This window comes from Ornithodoros turicata, chromosome 3, assembly GCF_037126465.1.
Source record: "Ornithodoros turicata isolate Travis chromosome 3, ASM3712646v1, whole genome shotgun sequence".
Classification (NCBI taxonomy): domain Eukaryota; kingdom Metazoa; phylum Arthropoda; class Arachnida; order Ixodida; family Argasidae; genus Ornithodoros; species Ornithodoros turicata.
In genome coordinates this window covers 99,209,409-99,233,471 of record NC_088203.1, presented here as the reverse complement: position 1 = coordinate 99,233,471, position 24,063 = coordinate 99,209,409, and the positions used below count along the sequence as shown (strand labels likewise).

Genomic DNA, 24,063 nt, shown 5'->3' with positions numbered 1-24,063 from the left:
CCCCGAAGGCGCTATCGCCGTGCAGGCTAAGTGAGAGGGAAAGAATCAAGACTCAATTTCATTAGACTTAACTAAACAACAAATTGAAACAAATCTTAAGAAAATCGAATATAAACATAAAAGAGACACTGAATAATTTAATCAAAATCATCACGTTATCACTCGCAATTCAATTAACGGTTGCATGGATAATTACTGGTTTGATCGACAGAATAAGATCTGCGGGCGCGATCAAAATCCCCCAAATCTCGCTGCATGAATTCCCTCGATGTTGTAACCATTTACATCCAACAAACTCTAGACATTAATGTCACTCTCAACAACAACAGCAACATGTCGAGTACATGTCGTAACCATGAGTGATGGAATCATCTTAATCATCCAACGCAGCCTACAAGAAAGCCGCATTTTTCTTCTTTCTACATGAGGCATAGCTGACGCCACGACAGCAGCGTGACGCGTACACGAGCCCATCATGCTATCCTCATAACACGTGACATTTGAACACAGTTCGCCATCTCGAGACGCGACCCAGTTTTGCCAAGTGTGTTACATCACCGTCTTATTAACGTCACCGGAATATTGATGAACATCGCCCGCCACTATTGCTACGATCCAATAAAGCTCGGTACAGCTACGTTGCATAGCCTTATGCAGAAGAAGAGGCCTGGCATCTACCCAACGTGCTCATTTGCGCGAACGTTGCCGCCGGAAAATATCTCCGAGACGAACGAACAAACGCGATATTGTCTGAGGAGAAAATGAAAGCGGGCTATCCCTCGCAGCTCGCCTCCTTTCTAATACGCAACAATGCGCTTTTTTTGTGTGTGTGAGCGCATGGAAGACGAGACTATGCACCCTGAGCACGTTAAGTTGTGGTATGCGGACTTTGTCATTACCGAGTCGTTCTTATGAGGTTTCACTCGATTCGGAACACATTTACCCTCACGGCTGCTGTACTCGTAGGCCGGAATAATACTAGTAAGGCTTCTATGCACGGGAGAAGGAGTTTGCTAAACATGTTTCTGTAACGAGGTGTTTGCTTTTGGTGATCAACGAGAGTGCTGGGGATGGCGTGTCAGCATACTTTGATGCGTAATTTCCACGTATATCGGGCATGATCGTTCAGAATACAGTGAAAGACGGAAAGATAAAACGTATTGAGAAAAATAAGGGAGGGAATTCGGAAAGGAGCTCACAAAACAATGGGACTTAATGCGAAATTCGTGATTTTCAGGAAGACTTGAGAACGTTGAGGTAAAGTATGCCGACTGTAAACATTTGAAAAGCAGGAGAAACGGGGGAGGGGGAGTATATGTTTATTATATATATAAAAAAAAGCACAGGACAGGAGAAACGTTTCATTGGAAATTCCTTACCTAAATTCGCTCTTTGGAAAATATTAGTGAAGTCTGAAACTTTCAATGCTACGAGGCGTATCCAGAAAGTAAGTTCCGTTTGCAAACATTGGGGTCGCTGGACCGCGGCCACCGTTGTGGTGATGCGTGCGAGTTCATTTCTCCAGTGACAAATCACAAACTTCACCCTATTCACCCCGTTCAAAGTCACCCTATTTAAAAAGAAATCGTCAAACGAGTAAATACGTTGAAATATTGGACCGTGTCTACTAGACGAGGTATACCTGCTGATTTGACTTCGTGCTCGTATAATCAACCTGCTGGGCCAGCACCTGTGCTGTTGTCATAGCTATTTCATTAAAAATCTGTAACGAATAAAAAAAACTTGTATATGGAACTCAGTGAAAATAAAACATTTTCAAAATATTTCGTGTCTCTTAAGTAGCAAACCGGAACATACTTTTCTGGATAACCATCGTATTACTTCCACAACTACGGCGTAATCTGTCCCTGTTTCTTCATCACTCTTACTACATCGAACACACAGCAACAAGAAAACAGACCGTATGCCATATATATATATATATATATATATATATATATATTTGAACGTTGAGATAAATGGGAGACAGAAGACGAAAGTAGGGGAAGTAACAAAAAAGGGTTTATTAACACTTACAAGTTATAAAAGTTAGAGGGACATCTACGTTACGGCGGAAGCTCCGCCTTCTTCAGGACAAAATAGCTAAAGCTCCTGAAGAAGGCGGAGCTTCCGCCGTAACGTAGATGTCCTTCTAACTTTTATAACTTTTAAGTTTTAAGAAACCCTTTTTTGTTACTTCCCCTACTTTCGTCTTCTGTCTCCCACTTATATCAACGTTCACTATAATTAGGTAGCCGTCCGACCCAACTTCAACTTTTCAATATATATATATATATATATATATATAAGCAGGAAAAATCAGAAGACGACAAAGAGCTTACAGGAAAACACAAAGGGGAGTTTATTAAGACATATAGGGATAGGGGTCGACGTTTCGGCAGTCAGCGCTGCCTTCGACGGGACTGGGGTTTGGTGACAAGAACAAGCTTTATATATGGGAGAGGGTTATGTACAAGGGAAAGAGAGCAGCGCATGCGCTTTTGTCATGACTAACATAGGTTGGTGACTAAGTGAAAGGGGAATGACCGGGTCTGTGCAGCAGGACCTTGAGGAAATACCCGTGAGCCTGAAAAAGAGACAAAAGAGTGTATGTATTGTGCTGGATTAGGAATGCAGGTTGCGAATAGTAGAAAGGATTCCTGGATCTTCGTTTATCTGACACTGAAATTTATGAATGAGATAAGACTCACGCTGTTCCCTGAGCCGCTGGGAAAGAAAGCCTGACTGCAGGATGAAAATAGATATATTGGTAATTGGGTGTCCTGGTTTACTGAAATGGCGCGACACTGGCAGATTAGGTTTCTTCGCGACGTCAGATTTGTGGTTATTGAATCGCGTTCTAAATGAAGTAGCTGTCTGTCCGATATATTGGGCGTTGCATTCATTACATTGAAGAAGATAGACAACATTGGAAGAATTACAGTTAAAGTCGCCATTAATGTTGACCCGATAATTTGAATTGGTACTATCTGCAGAGTTAGCGGCTTGCATTGATTTACAAATTTGGCATCTAGTTGCATTACAAGGGTGGCAACCAATGTTATTTTCTGGAAGTTTGTTAATTTTGGCATTTACTAGTCTGTCTTGGATGTTCCGCGCCCGGCGATAACTTACGCGCGGTGGCTGTGAGAATATTTCCTTCATCCGATCAGATTGTGAAAGAATTGTGTAGTGGCGGTTGAGCATCCGGCTAATGTTAGGAACGCTGCCATTGAATGTGACAGTGAGATTTACTGCAGAATTACCATTGGCTCGAGGAGATCTTTGGAGCAATTGTTGGCGATCTGTGGATCTTGCTCTGGCTATAGCGTCTTTAACAAGTTTGTCCGGGTATTCACGATCAATGAAGGTTTGTTCTAGTCGTTGGAGATGGTTGTCTAGTTCGGCATCGTTAGTGCATATTCTGCGGTAGCGCAATGCCTGACTATAAGGTATGGCTAATTTAGTATGCCTTTATGCCAAAATTAACAAACTTCCAGAAAATAACATTGGTTGCCACCCTTGTAATGCAACTAGATGCCAAATTTGTAAATCAATGCAAGCCGCTAACTCTGCAGATAGTACCAATTCAAATTATCGGGTCAACATTAATGGCGACTTTAACTGTAATTCTTCCAATGTTGTCTATCTTCTTCAATGTAATGAATGCAATGCCCAATATATCGGACAGACAGCTACTTCATTTAGAACGCGATTCAATAACCACAAATCTGACGTCGCGAAGAAACCTAATCTGCCAGTGTCGCGCCATTTCAGTAAACCAGGACACCCAATTACCAATATATCTATTTTCATCCTGCAGTCAGGCTTTCTTTCCCAGCGGCTCAGGGAACAGCGTGAGTCTTATCTCATTCATAAATTTCAGTGTCAGATAAACGAAGATCCAGGAATCCTTTCTACTATTCGCAACCTGCATTCCTAATCCAGCACAATACATACACTCTTTTGTCTCTTTTTCAGGCTCACGGGTATTTCCTCAAGGTCCTGCTGCACAGACCCGGTCATTCCCCTTTCACTTAGTCACCAACCTATGTTAGTCATGACAAAAGCGCATGCGCTGCTCTCTTTCCCTTGTACATAACCCTCTCCCATATATAAAGCTTGTTCTTGTCACCAAACCCCAGTCCCGTCGAAGGCAGCGCTGACTGCCGAAACGTCGACCCCTATCCCTATATGTCTTAATAAACTCCCCTTTGTGCTTTCCTGTAAGCTCTTTGTCGTCTTCTGATTTTTCCTGCTTATTTCATTCTCGTGGTCAACCGCCCTCCTAAGCTTCTAATCTATATATATATATATATATATATATATTGCCCTGGTTTGCCAATCCCGAACGATGCGCAGCTACCCAGGGCCGACGAGCCGCAAACACGGCGAAACACGTGTCCTCTGGTGCTGTCGCATCGTTCAATGAGTATCTGTTTCTCTACGTGCAGCCATAGAAGCCATTTTAATCTGTAAGTTTGAATTTCAAACACGTCTAGAATAATTTACTTATTTTTTAATGGCTTTTCCCCTTCTTTATATATATATATATATATATATATATATAAATATAAATAAACATGGAGCTGAACAAAGCAATCCTAAGTGATATGTAATACCATACGGCGCGCACTCCCACTTCTCAAACTGCAAAGAAGAAATGTTCGGAAAACGCGGTCGGCATCATCCACCGATTTGTGTCATATTGTCGATGATTTCCTTCCTGACTCACCGGCGGCGTGTATTCTTCTTCGGGTTCGTTGTCGGCATCATTACCTTCCTCCGTTGGAGGAGGAGGAGGAAGAGGGACTTGGCGAGGGGGAGAATTCTCGAGCACCGATTGCATCCGTCGCAGGTTCCGAAGCTCTGTCGCCGTGGACTGACGTCGCTTCACCGCCTTTCACAATATCATCACACACACACACACACAATCAGATATATGAAAACAAAACAAGTGGCGGATTTAACTTCACGCGCAAGCAGATTTCTCGGAGAGAATGAAAAGAGAGAGAGTCGTGAGCGGTTGATGGCGACGTCGTCGTAAAAACAGACCCTTGCAGGAACTTCGCGCGCCGTTTGTAGGCTGTAATTGCGCTTTGTCTGCAGGAATGTATGGTGCATGAAATGTTCCTGCGGACTATTACATTATGGCGCGGCTGGTATATACGATGCTCTTTGCGTTGTTCAACACACGACAGTTGCGAGTATACCGTGTGGCCTGCTTCTGAGAAAGAGGCGGTTTGGTTGCCGTTTATCATTCGGAAAATTGCAAATACTGCTTCGCTTTTAGTGCTAAGCCGGCTATGGGGCACGCAGAATTAGAAAGGAAGTATCAACGAGGGTGTTTTTATTGCAGTCTACTGGGAGTACCGTTTCCTTACGATTTTATGTATTACGGTAAGAAACAAAGCACGCCTTCTTGTCATCGTGCAAAGTATTGTATTTGTGTTTGTTCCTCGTATCTTTGCGTTTGCGAGGCGTAATATTATCATTACAAGTACTCCCATGGACAGCCCGATGTACAGACGCCACCGTCATCAGCTCACAGGCTTTTTCCCTTGCATCATTTTCGATCGGTAATTAGAACAGAACTCCGTCTATCTGACATTACATGACATCACGTGAATCGTCGATTGTTTATCTTGTCACAGTTTCTGTCATTATCAGCATTAGGAGAATCAGCTTGGCCAAGACAGCATGATAATCGAAATTACGCGTTTAATCTAATTAGATTTAATTAGCGTCCCCTGTAGCATTTTACGTCACTCCTTTTGCCCCTGTAATGTCACAGTTCTATTACATTTCCTGTAGCTGCAGCTCCAGAATAGGAAGCTATCTCAGGAAACATGAAAGAATAAGGCAACGCAAGAAAAGAGCTACTTCAGAATAGAATAAACGAGCAAAACATAAAAGAAATGCAACGCAAGAAAAGAGAAATTCAAGACAGCCTTTCTTGCACAATCCAAAACCTATGTTCTACGTTCTCATTCAGGCGGTTAGTCCCAAAAGGCAGCGACAGAATGCCAAAGAAGAGCCAATGCAAAAGTGAAAAAAGATGCAGATAAAAAGGAAAAAGCGAAAGAAGCCAGGCTGTACCCGTACAGCTGTGAACATTTCAGTCCTGTACTGTGCAGTACGCGTTTTCAGGGGGTGAATTCGAAAGTATAGGTGTACAAATGTATAATTAGCATCGAACGAACATCTTCTTGCAATACTATGATGTTCCGTTTATTGTAATGTTACGTGCTGTTGACACCAAACGGCTCTAAACTTTGTACGCTAAAGGCAGGCGTCTTCGCCGACGTGTGCTTGCTCCCACACTGTCTTGTATGCAGTTCGGCTGTCACAAGTAGGTATGTAGAATTGGGTGGGTGTTTATTAAACATATTCTGGCCAGAACTGATAAGATTAGGTGCATTTAGGTATGGAGCGATTGACTATAAGTAAGACCGGCCTCGGTGGCTCAGTCGGTAGCGTGTTCGCCTTCTGATTCCGAGATCGCGGGTTCGAACCCGGCCGAGGACGCCAGCAACTTGGTGGCAGGGTACAAGTTGCTTAGACACGCCGTCTTCCGCGAGGGACGTTAAATACGGGGTGCCGTGTGGTGAGCTTTCATCGCACGTTAAAGAACCCTCAGGTGGGCAAAAGCAATCCACAGACCGACCGCTGTGGCGTCGCTCATGATCTCAGTTGTCTCGCGACGTAAACACCCAATTATTATTGATTGACTATAAGTGTTTCTATTAGATTTCTTACCACTAGAATTTCGCTTTCATTCAGCGTATGTTTACTGCTACGACTAGGAAAGAAAAAAGAAAAAAAGAGAATAATGAAAATAATAAACAAGACTGCGTATCATTACAACATTGTAGCACGTTCAACCATATGAAGTTCCGCCGAAACATTTATCCCGATTGTGACTTCGGGAGTGACAATGCAATATATTATAACACTCTCTTCAGAACAGCCCTTCGGAACAGCTTTCTTCGGTGTGGCGTTGCGTGCTGAGATTTCTACGCGTCCACGAAGCAAGTTCTCCCCTTTAGGGGGAGATGGGTAATGGCACTTTAAGGAGAGACTGTGCGTAACAGTTATGGTTGACCTACTTTGCTTCCCGCGTTCGATTGCCCCTAAGCGCCGACGTAGCTTCTAGCAAACGGTCTGCCGTGCGTGAGCATCGTCATGAGGCAGAGACTGTCTTCCTAGCTATCTCTCGCTGAGTCCGCGGAGTTTTATGACTTCGACCTGGGAGTGTTATGTCGGTCTGCCGGTTAATGCGAAGAAGCATGGGAAGCGTACCGACCCAGTCGACGAAGGCTCCACGTGATGTCATGTTGTCCAATCAGAACGGAGTCTTTGTCGTGAAAGGCAGTTTTTAGTATATGCGTTCGTTAATATAACGTGCTACGATCCGACGTACACGGACTTCACATTTTTTTTAACCTACGTTTAACCTAACCTTATCTTTTACATGCATTATACATAAGCGTGCAACTTGCATGTAACACTTGACATTTTTTTAAAGCTGGGAATACGCTTACGGGGAGAGCGGTTAAATATACAGTCTAAAAATAGTTTGTACTGGATAAATAATTGTCTTATTGGGTCCTTCTGGTGGTACGAGTGAGCCGAATTAGCGGACTCCACAATCTCCTTATTACTTTGAACTCGCATCCAATCCAATCCAATATCTTATCTTATTGGGTGTGATTGCGTACAGAACTGCATATAAGCTGCGACATTATAGAACAAGGACTACATGTGATTTTACTAGTCACATGTAGCAGTGCAGCCGAATCAGACAAACAAGTAGTACTTAGCTCAGCAGACTTTGCTACGGACCCTGTGCTACAGAACGAACTCAACAAGACCTCACTGCTCTGAGGCCTATAGAGCGCCTTAAAGTGCACTCCTGAAGCCTCCCACAATCAGCCCGATGCTTTGTTCCCGTTGCGAACATCTCACGCTAGTCGGCCCTGCTCTACCTGCTCGCTTAACTAGAAGCCGCTCTCTTTCGTGAGCATACTCCCAGTGTTCTTGAAAACGTTTCAAAGCCTGCAAACGCATCTGTGCTTTTCCACCGCACCTCTTGATTCTCTACAGCCACCAAACAGACGTCCATAACGTTTTTTACTGCTCATGTTTCTTTCTTAATTTCTCTCTCTCGCTCTCTCTTTTTTCCGCAGCAGTTTCGTGAACGGGCATTACTGGAAAATATCGCCCAGCGTGCGACTAAGATAATTCTGTTTTTTTTTTTTTTAAAAGAACTTAAATGTAAGGAGCGTGCACCAATTTCACGGTAATGGTGAAAAAAAAATCGGAATAGAAAAGAGATGTCCTAAAAATTAAGAAAAAAAAACATAGATAATAAAGTAAAAGCACATAAAATGACCAGTCGTGTGTAGTGTAATCAGACGCATGATAAGACCTATTGCGGTTTATGACGCAAATGTCTGAGCTTAGCCTACAGTTTATTGAATACTGATAAAATACGTTTGAAATGAATTAGGTTATGATGATTTTTTTCTTAAATACTTTGACTTTCTTGTTTTCTGTACCTGCAACATGTCAGAGTCCCTATCACCATCCCTTCCTTTTCTTTTTCTCTTCTAATAAATATATCGCCCTCCATCACATATGCCTTTCTTCAATTATTTTTACTACTATTTTTTGTTATTTATTTACGTTATGGACATCCATGTTGATAGAGCCTACGTCTCTATATTTTTCTTTTCCCCTCAATTTCCATTTTAATTAGATCATGGACATTGATCACGCAGTCTGTGACTGTTATATACAGCGAGCTACGGCAGCCTATTAAGCCGGAACTATTGAATAGGAACATACTCTCGAGCCGAAACGTCATAACGCCACATCAAGAGTAAGAAAACGAGCATGGACACAACCATACGACACCCACGACCATATTATGCATTATTTTCCATCTATTATGTTAGCAGAGCAAGACGATTTTTGTAACCTGTGTCGTGGTTCCAGTCTGGATAATACAGACTGCCGATATGCTAGGACACAGGAACGGGGTTCGAACGCTGTCTTAGATGACGGTATTTACCCCGTTCCCAGTTGCTTTGCGTCACACTTTCTTGCACGCTGGTTCTTATTAACCCGATTCTTTATTAACAGCCGGTGGAAGTCTACAGTACTTAGTAGGTTCTGTTCCTAAGCCAGTATTAAGTTCCCCAAGTTTTGTAGTAAGTAGTTAAGAAGTAGCAAAAGTGAGAACACATATAGAAAAAACCGTGACCGATAACAACCAGGGTATTCCATTGTGCGCAAGCGAGGTATAGATCGAGAACCTCCGAGAGACAAGGACGAAAACAGAAGGACAGAAGGTGTAGCTGCTGTGTTGTCCTTCTGCGTTCACCCTTGTTTCTTTGCGATTCCCATTCCTGGTATTTCAAGTTCGCAAAAAGTCGAATGGTCACATATCTACAGGATGTCCAAGCTAAGTGCATCGAGGTCTTAAAAAAAATAAAAAAATAAAGACGATGCGTCATAAGCGAATAAAAACTGCAGAATATTTTGAGAAGTCGCGTGTTCTAATCGCCTGCATTTATTACTGGTGGCTGATTAATTAATTGGGCGCAATTAATTAGCTAACTTTTTAATTATTCTTCTCGCGGCCGAGATGCGAATTGGAAACTTGTAGAGTGTATCGAGAAACACTCATCGCAATTTTCCTACAGCGTGCGCCTTCCGTAGAGTTTTTCCCTGCTAAGAAAGAACGCGCGCGAAATCCGAAAGCGTACCACGTGACACGAGGAGAGCGCACCTACGCGCGCGCCTCAATTTCAGTTCACTTATGACGAGCCGTGTTTTTCTAGACCCCGGTGCACGTTAGCTTGGACACCCTGTATATATACGATACTCAAAAGACTGGTATGTGTCTGACGCAGGCATAACATGCGCCCCGACCTGCTCAAATACTTTCAACCCTGCAACAGCTCGAGTATCTTCGTCCGTGATTGGTCGCGTGACATAATAACACTTTAGGTTGGGAATTCCGCGCGGCAATCAATTTATATGTACGTAAGAAAATTCTTCACTGCAGCGCTTGGCGCAAAAAGTGTCATACGTACGGACTCCAACGCATAATCTCGATAAGAACCTTAAGAACAGCCCTAACAGCATTCAACTATTCGTAACCACATTTCCTGCCGAAGAATCGAAGTCCCCCCCCCCCAAAAAAAAAAAGAAAAAAAAACTCCCATTTCAACTGGCGTACATTTCCTGCAACGCGATTAAAAGGGTACCGCGTTAAAACCCGTCTAATCTGCACTGAAATTCGCTTCCGATTCCCTTCGGTAAATGAGCCTATGTCTGAACCGCACTGGGAAACTGATAACGACCCCCGAGCGGCTAATTAATATTTCCTGCTCTCATTCCTAGGGATCCTTTTTGTGAAACGCCACCGTTTATCGGCAGACCGCATGCTGGCCGTACATTTGCTGCGTTATTGGATGCCTTATAACATTATCGGTAATTATGAATTTCCCTATTGGGGAGAGGCTGTTTTTAGAAACTTCCCGGAAGTAATAACGTGTGCAGGGAGATCTTGAACTGGAGGAAGGGGGTCCAAGCTTTTTTTCTTTTTTCTTGTGCTACGAGCGCATATGGGGAGCTTTAGATAGCTCAGTTGATACATTTTTGAGTATAATTTAATGCTACTCCCAATTATTATTAACGCGGAAAAGTATCGAGTGTTCATAAATTCCTTCATAATATTTAATTATATCCGTTAGTTCGAATAGCATTACAATGACAAACATGCCAGATATACAGACGCGTAGCAAATCCAGCGAAACGGTAAGGAAGTGTGAAAGGGAAGTGCCTCAGGACGAGATCGGCCGATATTTCGAACTGTTCGAAATATCGATTTCGAACTGTTCGAAATATCGGCGCCTCTCGTCCTGAGGCACCTCCCCTTCATATGCCAGATATATGTTCCCCATGGGATGTATTAGCCCAATGCCAACTGTGGTACCTACGCCGCAGATTCGTAAACCAAAAACTGAAAGAAAAGCGTTGCTTTAGCACGATAAAATTATCCTATATACAGATTTATCCGAACAGAAACAGTATCAGAACGTGGAAGTTAAACATTGTCCTGATCAGAAAACACAAAGCTCGTGTCAGTTTGGACCCGACTTCAGGAAATACAATTCGAAATGTGTTTCCACTGCTACTAACATTGAGCATGGGGACAAGATGATGAAACACTACTACTAAAAACGATTCAAAGTCAAGCAACACTGGGCTTCAAGAAGGAGCTCGAATTTAAATGCTTCGTTTCGGGGCCTGAAATATGGCCTAAAAGACGTGCCCCTCGAAGGAGACATTACGAAATTGAAACGCGGAGCGCAAATTCATTCAAGCTACGAATGAACAACCATATCTCACAGCGCGGGCCGAATGCAGACGACACTATCCGCGGCGGTCCGGTCATTTGTTTGAGTATCGTCTGCTTCACGTCTGGGTCGCCAAGTAATCAGTTTTAGACGGGCAAGGACAAGGAGAAGGACTTTCTCTTCGCCATTCTATCGCGTGATAAACAGCCCCCTTATTACTACACGTACCAGAAGAAGGGTTAAGAGCTAAACAAGCTGGTGACCTAGATCCATACGGAAAAGTCGGTAACTAAGTCCAGAATCTTCGCGAAGAAATAACGTTGAATGGTTTCGGTTTTTGTTTTGGGGTAAGATGGGGCCTTCTAGCTGTTTGTTTTATATGAAGCTGACATGTTGGAAAGTAGAAATGACTGAGAGAATAGAAACCTTTATTGGCATATAAAACACGGTGTTTTTAGCTACCCCAGATTATATATATATAAAAAGCAATGACAGCAGCATGGATACAGGTTTTGCAGTTGAGTTTTACGGCCGGGCGCATCCTTTCGAAGACAGTACGTATAGCTAAAATACATTAAGTAATTAGGGGATTTCCGGAAAAAGCGAGATAGCAGAGTGGGAGACAATCCTCGTTGGAAGCCATTTTGTTTCGGGAAACGAGCACGTATGTTGAAATATTCATTGCTGAATTTTGCTATGCAAATGAGCCGAAACCGACACCGTGCGCCCCAGGAGCGCGGAGAGCACAGCGCTCATTCTACGTCAGAGGGCCACGAGCGATGGAGATGATTGGAGTCGGTGCTGGTCTGCGGGAAAGCTCGCCTGGCTCAGTGGTTAGTGTGCTGGCCATGTCACATCGAGACTGGGAGGTACCCGGGTTCGAATCCCAGTGCCAGCTGTGCTGTCTGGGGTGTTTCCTGGGTTTTCCTCAGACGCTATCAGACAGGACCGTCAGGCTGTCGGCCCAGGACGCACCTTCCCCCAGAACGTTGCCCACTTCTGTGAGGCCGACAACGGCGAACTCTTTCATTAGCATCCACCATCACCGCTTTACGGCCGCGATAAGCAGACGACGGTGAAGTTTTTTTGTTTCGGCTTATTTGCATAATAGTGTTCGGCGGTGGATATTTGAACGCACGCGCTCGTTTCAATACTTAAAAAAATAGTATGGCTTTCAACAGGGATTGTCTTTCGTTCCCTCAATTAAAGAGTTAGTTAATGATGTTTAGGTAGTTAGCCATCTAGTAGTTACACGCCCTTGGGAAGGAAAAAAGAGAGGAGCTAAAAACTTCCAGTTATAGTTTACTTATAAGCGATCACAGCCTAACGGGTGCGTCTGTTGTCGGAGCGCGAAAATACACACAATAAACTTAGTTGAACGTAGGTGGGTAGAAATCCAGCGAACCGGTAGAGATGTAGGAAGGGAGCTGCCTCAGGACAGAAGCCGCCGATATTTCGTTCACGTGTTCGTGAACCTCCCATTTTTCTGTAACCGGTCTGGAGCCTAGATCACTACGTTCACATAATCCCCTCCACACTCTAACGAAGCGGCCATTCACTCCGGCCGTAGAAGCCCGTACGGACCCTTTCTTCCCTCCGGGCTGTCGACCCACAATTCGCATGAACCTTTAAAGACGTCACACCTAACCCTTTAAATACCATGCCAATGATAAGGACGGTGCCCAGAAGAAGAACAGTCTCTGTTCGAAATATCGGCGGCTTCTGTCCTGAGGCAACTCCCTTCCTAAACTTAGTTGAAGCCTGTCATAAAAAAAATAAAGTGTTTACTACAAAAATCGAAATCCATCTAACAATTTTCTGAATTCAACACGATAAGAATACCAAAAAGTATTTATCTTCGATACTTTTCTTTAAAAAATTTTTGTCCCCCCCCCCCCCTTCCCTACTACTACTACAGTCAGCGTTTTTCGACAAAAGTAATCTGGCCTTGAAGGTCGATAAATTGATGCTTCGTTAACAGCATGCAGGCGTGAAGGGAAACCAAATCGTAGCGAACAGCACCGTAATGACCTGCCATCGAATACTTTCTGCAAACACCGATCCGGCTGGAGAAGAACGGTGATTAGGCGGCGTTATCCTTATCGATTGGGACAACGGAATCGCTTATCGACTGCCTTCCCTAATCTGCACCCTTTGGGGAAATCTTGTGCGGATTGTCGGTCCACTGCGCCGCAGACATCTTCTCCCTGGGAAGGGAGAGGATGTGACACCAAAACCCAACCCCATTGATGAGGGGCTATGGGAGATAGATATCGAACACTAGGCGACCGGAAAAGTGGGTCACTCGGGCGATCTCGTGGACCGAGAAATGGGTGGATAGAGGGACGAAGACTTTCAGTGGGTAGTGAATCGGGGTTGTGATATTGCGATAACTATAGCTGTTTGTATCGGACATTTTGCAGAGGTACTGACTTTTGGTTGGGACTGGGAAGGCATTGTGTTTTGTTGTAGCTTCCTTTATTATAGGGTGCGCCGCTGACTAAATTTGCGAGTGTGCGAATGAAAGACTAGTTTCCCGTGTAGTTCATAATGCGTCGAGAGTATGACACTGATTCCAGTCCAGGGGCCCTATTCTCGCCTGTCATTGGTCGTCACGCCTTGGTGGTCAGGCCTTCTTCACGTAACGACCAATGACAGGCGAGACACAAAGTAATCGATTACTTCGATAGGGATCCAGCTTGCTGAATAACCCAGTGTGGTGCCAGGTAGTCCGTTTCATTCAGGAACGAAAGTCATGTTTACGGCTTCGTTTACGGGAACACTTTGCATCTTTTTTTCTTTTTTTTTTAGAACAACACTGTTTCAAGTGCCGAGAAGTTAAAAAGGTTATAGAGTGCTGACTGCGAACGTTAAAATGTAGTAATATCTCATTAGTACCGAAATTGATATGTTGCACTTTCACTCAACCTACATAATGTAGCACGTACGTCCAATTTTACTAGTGGCTGAACGTTACGTTTTGGCTACCAGTATATGTATGAGGGCCTAACTATATCGCGACTTTCGGCTCCACCCACGATGCAGGCAATGCATGTCAGCTGCCCCGCAAGAGCAAAGGGGGCATAAACGGGAGAATCTGCGTTATGGGAACGTCATGGAGGTCGTGAGACTGAAAGGGTGGAGCACGCATGCCGTTAAGGCCAAATATAAAGCGGCATTTTGGTCTAGACTGATAAATATTACAGCTATTTTGGGATAGGACATGGTAATGTAGGTCGAGAGAGCCGTCAAGAATGAAGCTCACGTTCTTACATGTATAAATATACAGGGTGTTTCACGAAAATCCCCCGACTGAATAATTCGAAAACAGCGCATCTATCGGGTGTTTTTTTTTTCGATTAGCATCCTTGATGCGCCGGGCACAAACTGGCCGCTCAGTTTCTCATTTGCATGGACTCGTTAATTAAATAAACATCATGACTTTTTTTTGTTTTACTTCGCCAGGCTTTGGTACCTGTGCCGTAGCAATGGTCACTCCGAGACAGTAATCCAGACAGTAAACCAGTAAAAAAATGTCTTCGACTTTTAGTGATTTTTTCGAGTAATTAACTAGTTTCGGTTTACAAATTTCTTGCGCGAAGCAGTGCAGGATTGCGTTCTTTCGCTCAACTATCCTGCGCTCAAATCCGTGTTTATTCGCTTGCATTGATGGCGGGGGAACCGCAAGATAAGGAACAGCCGCGAGCGAGTGTTTGATATGGCTTCTCGTTTTCTAGTTAACTCGTAAACAGGATTGCGTTCGTGTCATTGGATGGGCCAGATAGTGCGCCTTTATCGCTATAATGACAAGCACTTGCCAATGGCGATAAAGCTATTTGTGGTGTTATAAAAATAAATTATTTCTACCTAGCCATCCTTCTGGAGATAAGGTACTGTAATGCAATGATTACGGACTGCGCTTTTCGCTGCAAAAGGCCTCATCCAATGGCTATGCTACCCACGTAACAGCAGCTGACTTTCGTCCCGCGCGAAATAGCTTTATCGCAATTGGCAAGTGATTGTCATTTAGTGATAAAGGCACATTTTCTCGCCCATCCAATGACACAACCGCAATCCCGTTTACGAGTTTAGTAGAAAACGAGAAACCATATCAAACCTTCGCTCGCGGCTGTTCTGTATCTTGCGGCTCCCCCCCCCCCCCCCCCACACACACACCAATGCAAACAGATGAACACGAATTTGAGCGCAGGATAGTTGAGCGAAAGAGCGCATTCCTGCACTGCTGCGCGCAAGAAATTTGTAAACCGAAACCAGTTAATTACACGAAAAAATCACTGAAAGTCAAAGCCGGTCCGGTTTGGCACTGTCTCAGAGTGACCATTGCTACGGCACAGATACGAAAGCTCGGCGAAGTAAAACAAAGTCAGGATGTTTATTTAATTAACGAGCGCATGCGAATGAAAAATTGAGCGGCCAGTTTGTGACCGGCGCATCGAGTATGGTAACGGAAAAAAAAAGAAAAGAAAAAAGTTGTCCGATAGTTGGTGCCGTTTTCGAGTTATTCAGCCGGGGATTTTCCTGAAACACCCTGTATATTATAAGTAAATAAATATCCTATTATTACAGGGTGTTTTGCACCATTGGATTTGCACCAAATTTGCATAGGGAAATTCGGCAATTTACATCTCAAGGTACGTTCGCTTGTTAGGGCAAGGTTTAATAAAGACGATGCGTTTGAATAATGACTGGCTCCAATTTTGCTATCTCGTACTTCCTAGAAAACAGTGAACAGAGTGAAGTAACCAATTTTAGCTAAATAGTCGTCCACTAGTTGCATACGCTGTCCTACAGGGAACCTGCTGGCCGCATAACCCGCGCACGCCTGCAACGATGGCATCAGTGCTGCTCCCACAGCTTTTTTAATAAAAAATGTGTGTCGAATAAAAAAAAAAACCCTGTGTATTATGTTGTTCTAATAGATAGCCGTCTGAAGACACATGTGACTAAAGTAAAAATTACTATACTGGGCTACGGGGAGAAAAATTTGTTGTAGAAACATGTGAGACTCGCTCGAAACTGAACGGTATAACACGATACAGTCAGAATATAGATGATATAAGATAGATAACACACTATAAGATACATAGATAAGATAGGTAGATAACATAATATAGATTGATATAGCCAAAATAACAATTGTAACGTAATAGACATTATCAAGGACCGATCAGAACAGGATGCCACATTTCTCTTACCTTATGAAACAACCAGTATCACTAAATTTAGGTTGAAGCAGACGCCACAGTACAGGTCCGAAGTAATGTACGTTGCTATAAGAATCCCCGCACGTCGCAACGCCTTCATTAGGCGTTGCGCACACAAGCGAACGATCTTTATTTACCGCTAATTTTTAACGTAACACTGTCATATTATTGAACCCATTAGCCCACATTCCACATTACCTACGTGACAATCAATCACCTACTTTCACGCGCACTACAGCATTAAAACGCGCTGAATATCCAACCATACGCTAATCTAGTCTAAACCCGTTAAACAGGAGACGGCGAGTCTTTAGGTATAGATGACTGCTCGAGAAAACTTGGAAAGAACTGAATTCAGTTTCCAAATCTGCATCGCAACAATAGGAACCACGCCGTCGTTATCCTCATCCATAGATATGAGCGTAGCGCTGGAGGAGCTCCAACTCCCCTCTTTCTCCCTCCCCCCCCTCTCTCTCTTTCTACATCAGCCTGTGCGTTTTGTGGGACATCCCGGAAAACGCTGGGGGAACGGAATGATAAATTTTTGCGCCTCGGTCCCTATAGCGAACATAATGGCTCCCGTCGAATTGCATCGCAGTTTGTCTGACCAGCTTTGGAGAATCGCAGTCCCGGCAAGGCTCGAAATTCGTTCGACCTACTTTGCATGGAATCGCGCAGATAACGATGTAGGCAGTGAATTCGGAGGAGACGCACAAAGAGAACGCGGAAGAAATGCAAAGAACTAAGCTCCATCTGATTGTTTATGTATGACGGATCGCTCAACGGTTCACGGCCGCCGGCTGCTGTTTTGCGCAGCGTTCCTCCACGAGTAGTATATGCAGTGTTCGCTTTCTTTAGTTTCTAAAACGTATAGTTCGTCGATTTGTTTCTCTCTTTTATTTATTTCGAGTTGCGAAGGGCTTATTGTGAAAGAACTGGTGGAAGGACGTTGTTGCGAGTGAAACGCAACGCATGTTGCTTCGTTTGTACAGAATAAGCGCATAGAGATCATATGAAGTGTTGCTAGTGTCTGCATACGAGGTATGGAGATGCTGGTACACTCTTAAAAATGAACTTCCCGCATGGCACGCTCCAAGCCAACCATCATCTCGAGTGATATCGTTATCTGCACAGATTTGTTGAAAACGGGAGGTGTACGCCTATTTTGTAACAATTATGAACAGCATAAGTGTCACAAAAAAGGCGTACGCCTCCCGTTTTCAACAAATCAAGACAGATAACGATATCATTCCAGATGATGGTTGGCTAGGAGTGTGCTATGCGGTGAAGTTCATTCTTAAGAGTGTATGGTAGGTATGGTAAGAAAGAGGATGAGAGCATGTTATAGACTTATGTCCCGGAGGGTCTGGAACGGATCGGCGAAGCGGTTGTTTACCAGGACGGTGTTCTTTTTGGTCTTGCCGACGCAAAGCAACTGTGCCCATTCAGCGGTGCACAGTGGCGAGTCCATCGAAGATCGGAGTAGATGAGCACGCCCAGAATGGAAACATAGGTGGAAACGTACATACTCAAGCTTCTTGCTGTCGACCCACGAAGATAGATTTTGTCATTTAGCGTTGCTTAATTACAATGATGGCGTCCTATGGTGCACATGGAGCTACGCTGAAGCCAATGCAGTACTAGTCTTGTGCGTCTGGTCCAGTGGCGTATCTAGAGCTACCTGCGCCCATGGCAACATGGTTAACATGATGTCCTTAGGGATGCGTTTTCGTGTTGTCCGCACTAGGTTTCACACTATAACCTCTCTAATGGCGGGTGCTTTAGATCATTTATGAATGTGCCAGGTTGAGTACCCGACCTGGCACATTCACATCCGACCACATAATAGCGCCCCTGTTCACCTGGCGCCCATGGCACCTGTCCACACCTGCCACACCCTAGATACGCCACTGGTCTGGTCATCGTGAAGGCTATAAAAAGTTAAGCGCTCTTCGGTTAGTGTTAGCATATAAGCGCGAGTTCATCGTTAGAGCCGTTAAAACCTTGGACGGGACGAAACACAGAGACAGCATACGAAGCAGTGTGTGTTTGTGTCAGCACACTGTTGTATACATGTGCAAGGGTTTTAGTTGTTTCAAAGATGAACTCGCTTAAAACCGGCCCCACAGGAAAGTTCTTACAGAAAGTATTACGCGTAAACTCTAGACAGCGTAAACTCTGAGCCCTTAAAGCTTTATAAAGCTCGCCCCAGCTCCTAGAGAAGCAGGAGGGGCCCACAAAAAGAATGTCTTCTAGTCAGCAGAGATTACGTCCATGCACAGTCCGGATTGCGCCCCTCCCCGTTTATCCGCAAAGGATGTACTTTGGAGATTTCGGTACAAACGACATGACTTCGCTTTAAGACACGGTTGGCTTACAATTTTAGAATCTGAAGTTGTTGCTGGTTGTTAGAATCTATGATTAGCAGCGCCTTCAACGAAACGCAACGTTGCGCAACGATTCAAATACTCTCTGGCGAGAACCTTATTCAGCACACGGTTCAATCTTGTTGTGCTTACGAGTCTACGTGTATACTACTATACCGGGAGCTGCTTGGGGGTCAGTGTAAACAAAAAGCAGGCACGTTTGTGACGTTTCTCACATAAAATGTCTGGCTGAACGCATGTTACTGTGCGGTTGCGTGCTACATACGAGCAGGGTTGAAAGATGTAATTATGGCGGACAGAACTACATTCTTAAAGCTGAACTTCACCACGTAGCACGTTCCTAGTCAACCATCTCATCCCGAGTGACATCTCTCTTTTCGCTGATTTGCTGAAAACGGGGGGGGGGGGGGGGGGGGCGTACGCAATGTTTGTGGCATCACGCGGTTCATAACTGCCACACACTCGAAAAACTGAACTTCACCGCATAGCACGTCCTGCGCCAACCACTGCGAAGAATGATAGGATTATCGCCTCTGATTCGAGGAGAGAGGGAGGCGTACGCATTTTTGTGTCAATTATCATATATCCAAATTGACACAAAAAGGCGTACGTCCCCCTCTGTCTGCGAATCAGCAGCGAAAACCCTATCATACGTGGGAATGGTTGGCGCAGAGCGTGCTATGCGGTAAGTTCAGTTTTTAGAGTGCAGAAGTGGCGTACGTCCCCGTTTTCATCAAATCACGCGAGAGAACGTGTCATTCGGAATGATAATTGGCTAGGAACGTGCTATGCGGTGAAACTCTGTTTTTGGAGTGCAGCCCGCCGTGCGTGCAGGGAGGGTTCCGGAGAGCTCTGTGTCAACAGCACCTAGAAATAAAGCCTGATCGCGTAAACGACGTGACGTAGACATTAAGGGTCCACCAATCACGACGTACTTTCGGCGTCCGTGGCTATGGTGGTGGTGGTAATGGTGAAAGGGCTCGCCGTTGTCGGCCTCACAGAGGCTGTGGCTATGGATGAGCCGTCACCAGCCACATGAGCAGCCAACGGTTAGCCACTGAAAGCCTGTGTTTGAAATCGTCTGTGGCGACTGGCTGACATCCTGACTTTATGTGTCCACGTGAGAAGGAGTGAGAGGAGGCATTCAGCAAGCTTTCTGTATCTACACTCTAAAAACAGAACTTCACCGCATAGCACGTTGTGCGCCAACCATTGCCAACAATGATAGGGTTATCGATTCTGATTCGAAGAGAGAGGTGGGCGTACGCCTTTTTGTGGCAATTTGGATATATGATAATTGCCACAAAAAGGCGTACGCCCACCTCTCTCTTCGAATCAGAAGCGATAACTCTATCATACTTGGCAATGGTTGGCGCACAGTGTGCTATGCGGTGAAGGTCTGTTTTTAGAGTGTATCACTCTTAGAACAAAGCTTCACCACATAGCACGCTGAAGGCCAACCATTGTACAGAGTGATACCTCTACCGCTCTTGATTTGTGGAAAGCGCTGGGCGTACGCCTTTTTGTGACAATTAACATTTCTACATAAGTGTCACAAAAAGGCGTACGACTCCGGTTTTCTACAAATCAGGGGAGAGAACGATGTCATTCGGGATGATTGTTGTTTAGGAGCGTGCTATGTGATGTTATGTGATGTTCATTTTTAACAGTGTATAGGTGGCGTTAGCTGTGTCGGCAGATTTATGCTTCGATGGTGATTGTCGGAGAACACGCTGGCGGTCAGTGACCCTCATAAAGCGCCCCCTGTGATTATCAACGCACCAGTGATCCCACTGCGCAAGATTACCGAACACATACACAGAAAAGAAAAAAAAAAGAAAAAATGGGGGGCGAGGAGAGAGGTACACTCTCAAAACAGAACTTCACCGCATAGCGCGCTGTGCGCCAACCATTGCCATGAATGATAGGATTATCGCTTCTGATTCGAAAACTGAGGGGGTCGTACGCCCTTTTGTGGCAATATGGATTTATGAAAATTGTCACAAAAAGGCGTACGCCCCCTCAGTCTTCCAATCACCAGCGATAACACTATCATGCGTGGCAATGGTTGGCGCGCAGCGTGCTATGCGGTGAAGCTCTGTTTTTAGAGTGTAGTATAGCTGCGCGTCCCATTTTGTGACATTACTTTTAAGTAATAGCACTTATCAGTGCACAATTTACAAAGGCCCTGCTGTTCATCGGCACTCAAAAGAAATACTGGAAATTACCGTTCATCTGCGTTCTACGATCTAGATCTATCTTCGCCATTATCCATTGAAACGTGTATTGCATTCGAAATTTGGATCTTTTAATAAACGAACATAAGTTTTCCGACGTGCGAGCGACAGTACCCACATTCTTGCGCTGTGTTATGCTACGAAATGAACAGATATTACTCTAGCTTAAAATCGAAATAGATATATATAGATAAATAAATAAAGGGTGAGGTAAAAGGATTATCAAACGGCCACGAAGTTTTACAGAAGTTCAAAAAAAGACGCCGAAACAGATTTTAGGGAAGTTAAAAACACTAGTTTATTACATGGGGAGACGTTAAAAAGTAAAATGGGCAAGGGGTCGACGTTTCGACAGTGGCACTGTCTTCGTCAGGACAAAAGATGCGTAGCTGATTACACATTTCTTAAATAGGTTTGCTACATGACGTCATAATCGGTACGGGCACGCCACAGGCGTTTGTCAGTGAGTCAGATTCGAGTCAGATTCGTCAGTCCCGAATCTGACTCACTGACAAACGCCTGTGGCGTGCCCGTACCGATTATGACGTCATGTAGCAAACCTATTTAAGAAATGTGTAATCAGCTACGCATCTTTTGTCCTGACGAAGACAGTGCCACTGTCGAAACGTCGACCCCTTGCCCATTTTACTTTTTAACGTCTCCCCATGTAATAAACTAGTGTTTTTAACTTCCCTAAAATCTGTTTCCGCGTCTTTTTTTGAACTTCTATAAATAAATAAATAAATAAATATATATATATATATATATACCTTATATACCTATATACTTTATATATATAAAGAGGTATATATAAGAGGTATATATATATATAAACATTGCTAAGATAAAAGCACGAGCAACGGACGATATAGTACACGCACTGTCCCCTGTTGTTCGACCTTTTATCCGAGCACTATCTTTCTTTTATCGTTTTTGACCAAGAATGCCAAAATTTATCGCTGCTTCAGATAATCTCCTTCGGCTTTGCTCAGAAAGTGAATCACCGGATGTTGTAAGACACGATAATCTATTATATCTCCCATCAAATGCAAACAGCGAAATAAGAAAACGAAACAAACAAACTTGTGGCCGGGAACACTGGTGCACGAGTACGAACTTTTGTTCCTGCAGAATCGTTGTCGGTATAGAGCAATCTTTTTCGTCATTGCACGGATCGAGAGCATGTTCTGTCAACCTTAAGCATCCTCACGATTTCTGCCCATGAAATGAAAACAAATAAGAGAAAGAAAGGAATACAGCGAATCAAAATTGCGGCCTTCTTCTTTTCGCATCTGCTTGCTCTATGGAGCGATACGGAAGCCAGCTCGATTCAGTTGAATTCGGCCCTGTATGGCTCGAAATCTCTCTTCATTTCGAAACTTCCCATCCCGTTTGAGTTGATCGGTCCGACGGCATTGAAATTCTGCTCCTGTCGCATGTGGGGCGCGTGAGCAGGTATCGACCGCCGATCCTTTCTGCCGCGCATGCTGCTCGTCCATTATTCTTCCCCTTCGTGTCCGATGTGTTCTTGACCAAACATACTTTTTCCGCTCACCGAGGACGAGAACAGAAATGAGGGGTTTTTAGAGTCAGAGTGGAAAGGAGGAAAGACACGCGTATATTGATGTTGAAGGGGAAGGAGGACGACTTCGCGTGATCCTCAAAAAACTTCTACCTATCATAAGCGCCGTCATTATATGGAAGAGGCACGTGGACACGTTTGTACGACTTTTGCATGCTTTATCGCACTTTGTCATCAGCCCCCATCTCATCATCGTCTCTTTATGTGTGTGTGTGTCCACACTTTAAATTTGTGTCTGCTGGCGATTAAAAAAAAATGAAAGAGTGATATTAAATGGTAGGAGCTCCTACCGTTTAATATCACTCTTTGATTTACTCACCACCGGCAACTTGACATCGCCTATTTTTTTGCCTTCGTATCTAAAAAAAAACAGTTTTAAACAGTTACGGATTTCACCAAACGCGTTTGAATGTGTCAATCTCTTTAAATGTGTTTAAAGCGCATTCTGTGCGAGTGTCACAAAAGGGCATACGTATCTTGTTTTCAACAAATCAGGGGAGAGAATGATGTCAGAGGTGATGATGGTTGGCTAGCAAAGTGTTATGCGGTGAAGTTCTGAGTGAGAGTGGCAGACTACGGCAAGGAGTTCCACCACCACCATCTGTTTTTGTTTGTTTGTTTGTTTATTTATTTATTTATGTGTCCTGCAAAAGCGCCGTCGTCTGGTGTCCGTTGTTCGCAACGATTGTGGGCCAGGACATATAGCTGTGTCTTCTGTTTTCGCGCTCCGGAGCATCGTCGACTTCCGTAGGCAACGTAGCGTTTCATCACCTTATAAACCTCCTCTGCGTTTGAGCTATAGGTCTTCTTTCCCGGGATCATCAACGTCGTCGTCGCTTACGCAAACCTGGGGCAACGTTTCCAGGTGCCGACACCATAGGAATATGTTTGGCCGACCTACGATTCCTAACCATTAATTCTAATGTTTCGTTAGATAGCCGCAGTGTCCCCAACACTTTGGTCAACGGCCATTTGTGGCATGCTTTTCTGTACCTAATCGTCTCCCTTGTAGTCTGTTGTGAATACGTCTACCGTGGACAGAGAAAGGAATGAAGGAGATTGAAAGGAGGAAAAAAACAAACAAATAGAAGCGAATGAATGAAAGCCACGTCTCATACGGCCCGTCCTCCTACCGAGAAAACGTTCGCGAAAAAAAAAAGAAAAAATCCTCTCACCATTGTTGCATCATACGACTTCTTTCTGTCTTTTTTGACGCTCTCTGGCTCTTTCTCGCGAAAGAGCCAAAAGTGGTCCGCGGCA

At 44.2% G+C, this 24,063-nt stretch overlaps 1 protein-coding gene and 1 long non-coding RNA gene across 3 annotated transcripts in view; one reads left to right on the top strand and one right to left on the bottom strand.

Moving 5' to 3' along the window:
• LOC135388964 (sodium/potassium/calcium exchanger Nckx30C-like) overlaps nt 1-24,063 on the bottom strand; it is a 174,711-nt gene that overhangs the window by 20,983 nt on the left and 129,665 nt on the right. Inside the window, exon 5 of one of the 2 annotated variants that reach the window (XM_064618854.1) lies at nt 4,736-4,900. The exons of the other annotated variant lie outside the window; for it this stretch is intronic. Within the exon in view, the coding sequence (XP_064474924.1) occupies nt 4,736-4,900 (165 nt within the window). The remainder of the gene's footprint in view (nt 1-4,735; nt 4,901-24,063) is intronic. 2 annotated transcript variants of the gene reach the window in all.
• Nucleotides 1-24,063, top strand: part of LOC135388966 (uncharacterized) — a 162,962-nt gene that overhangs the window by 30,698 nt on the left and 108,201 nt on the right. The gene's annotated exons all lie outside the window — the stretch shown is intronic.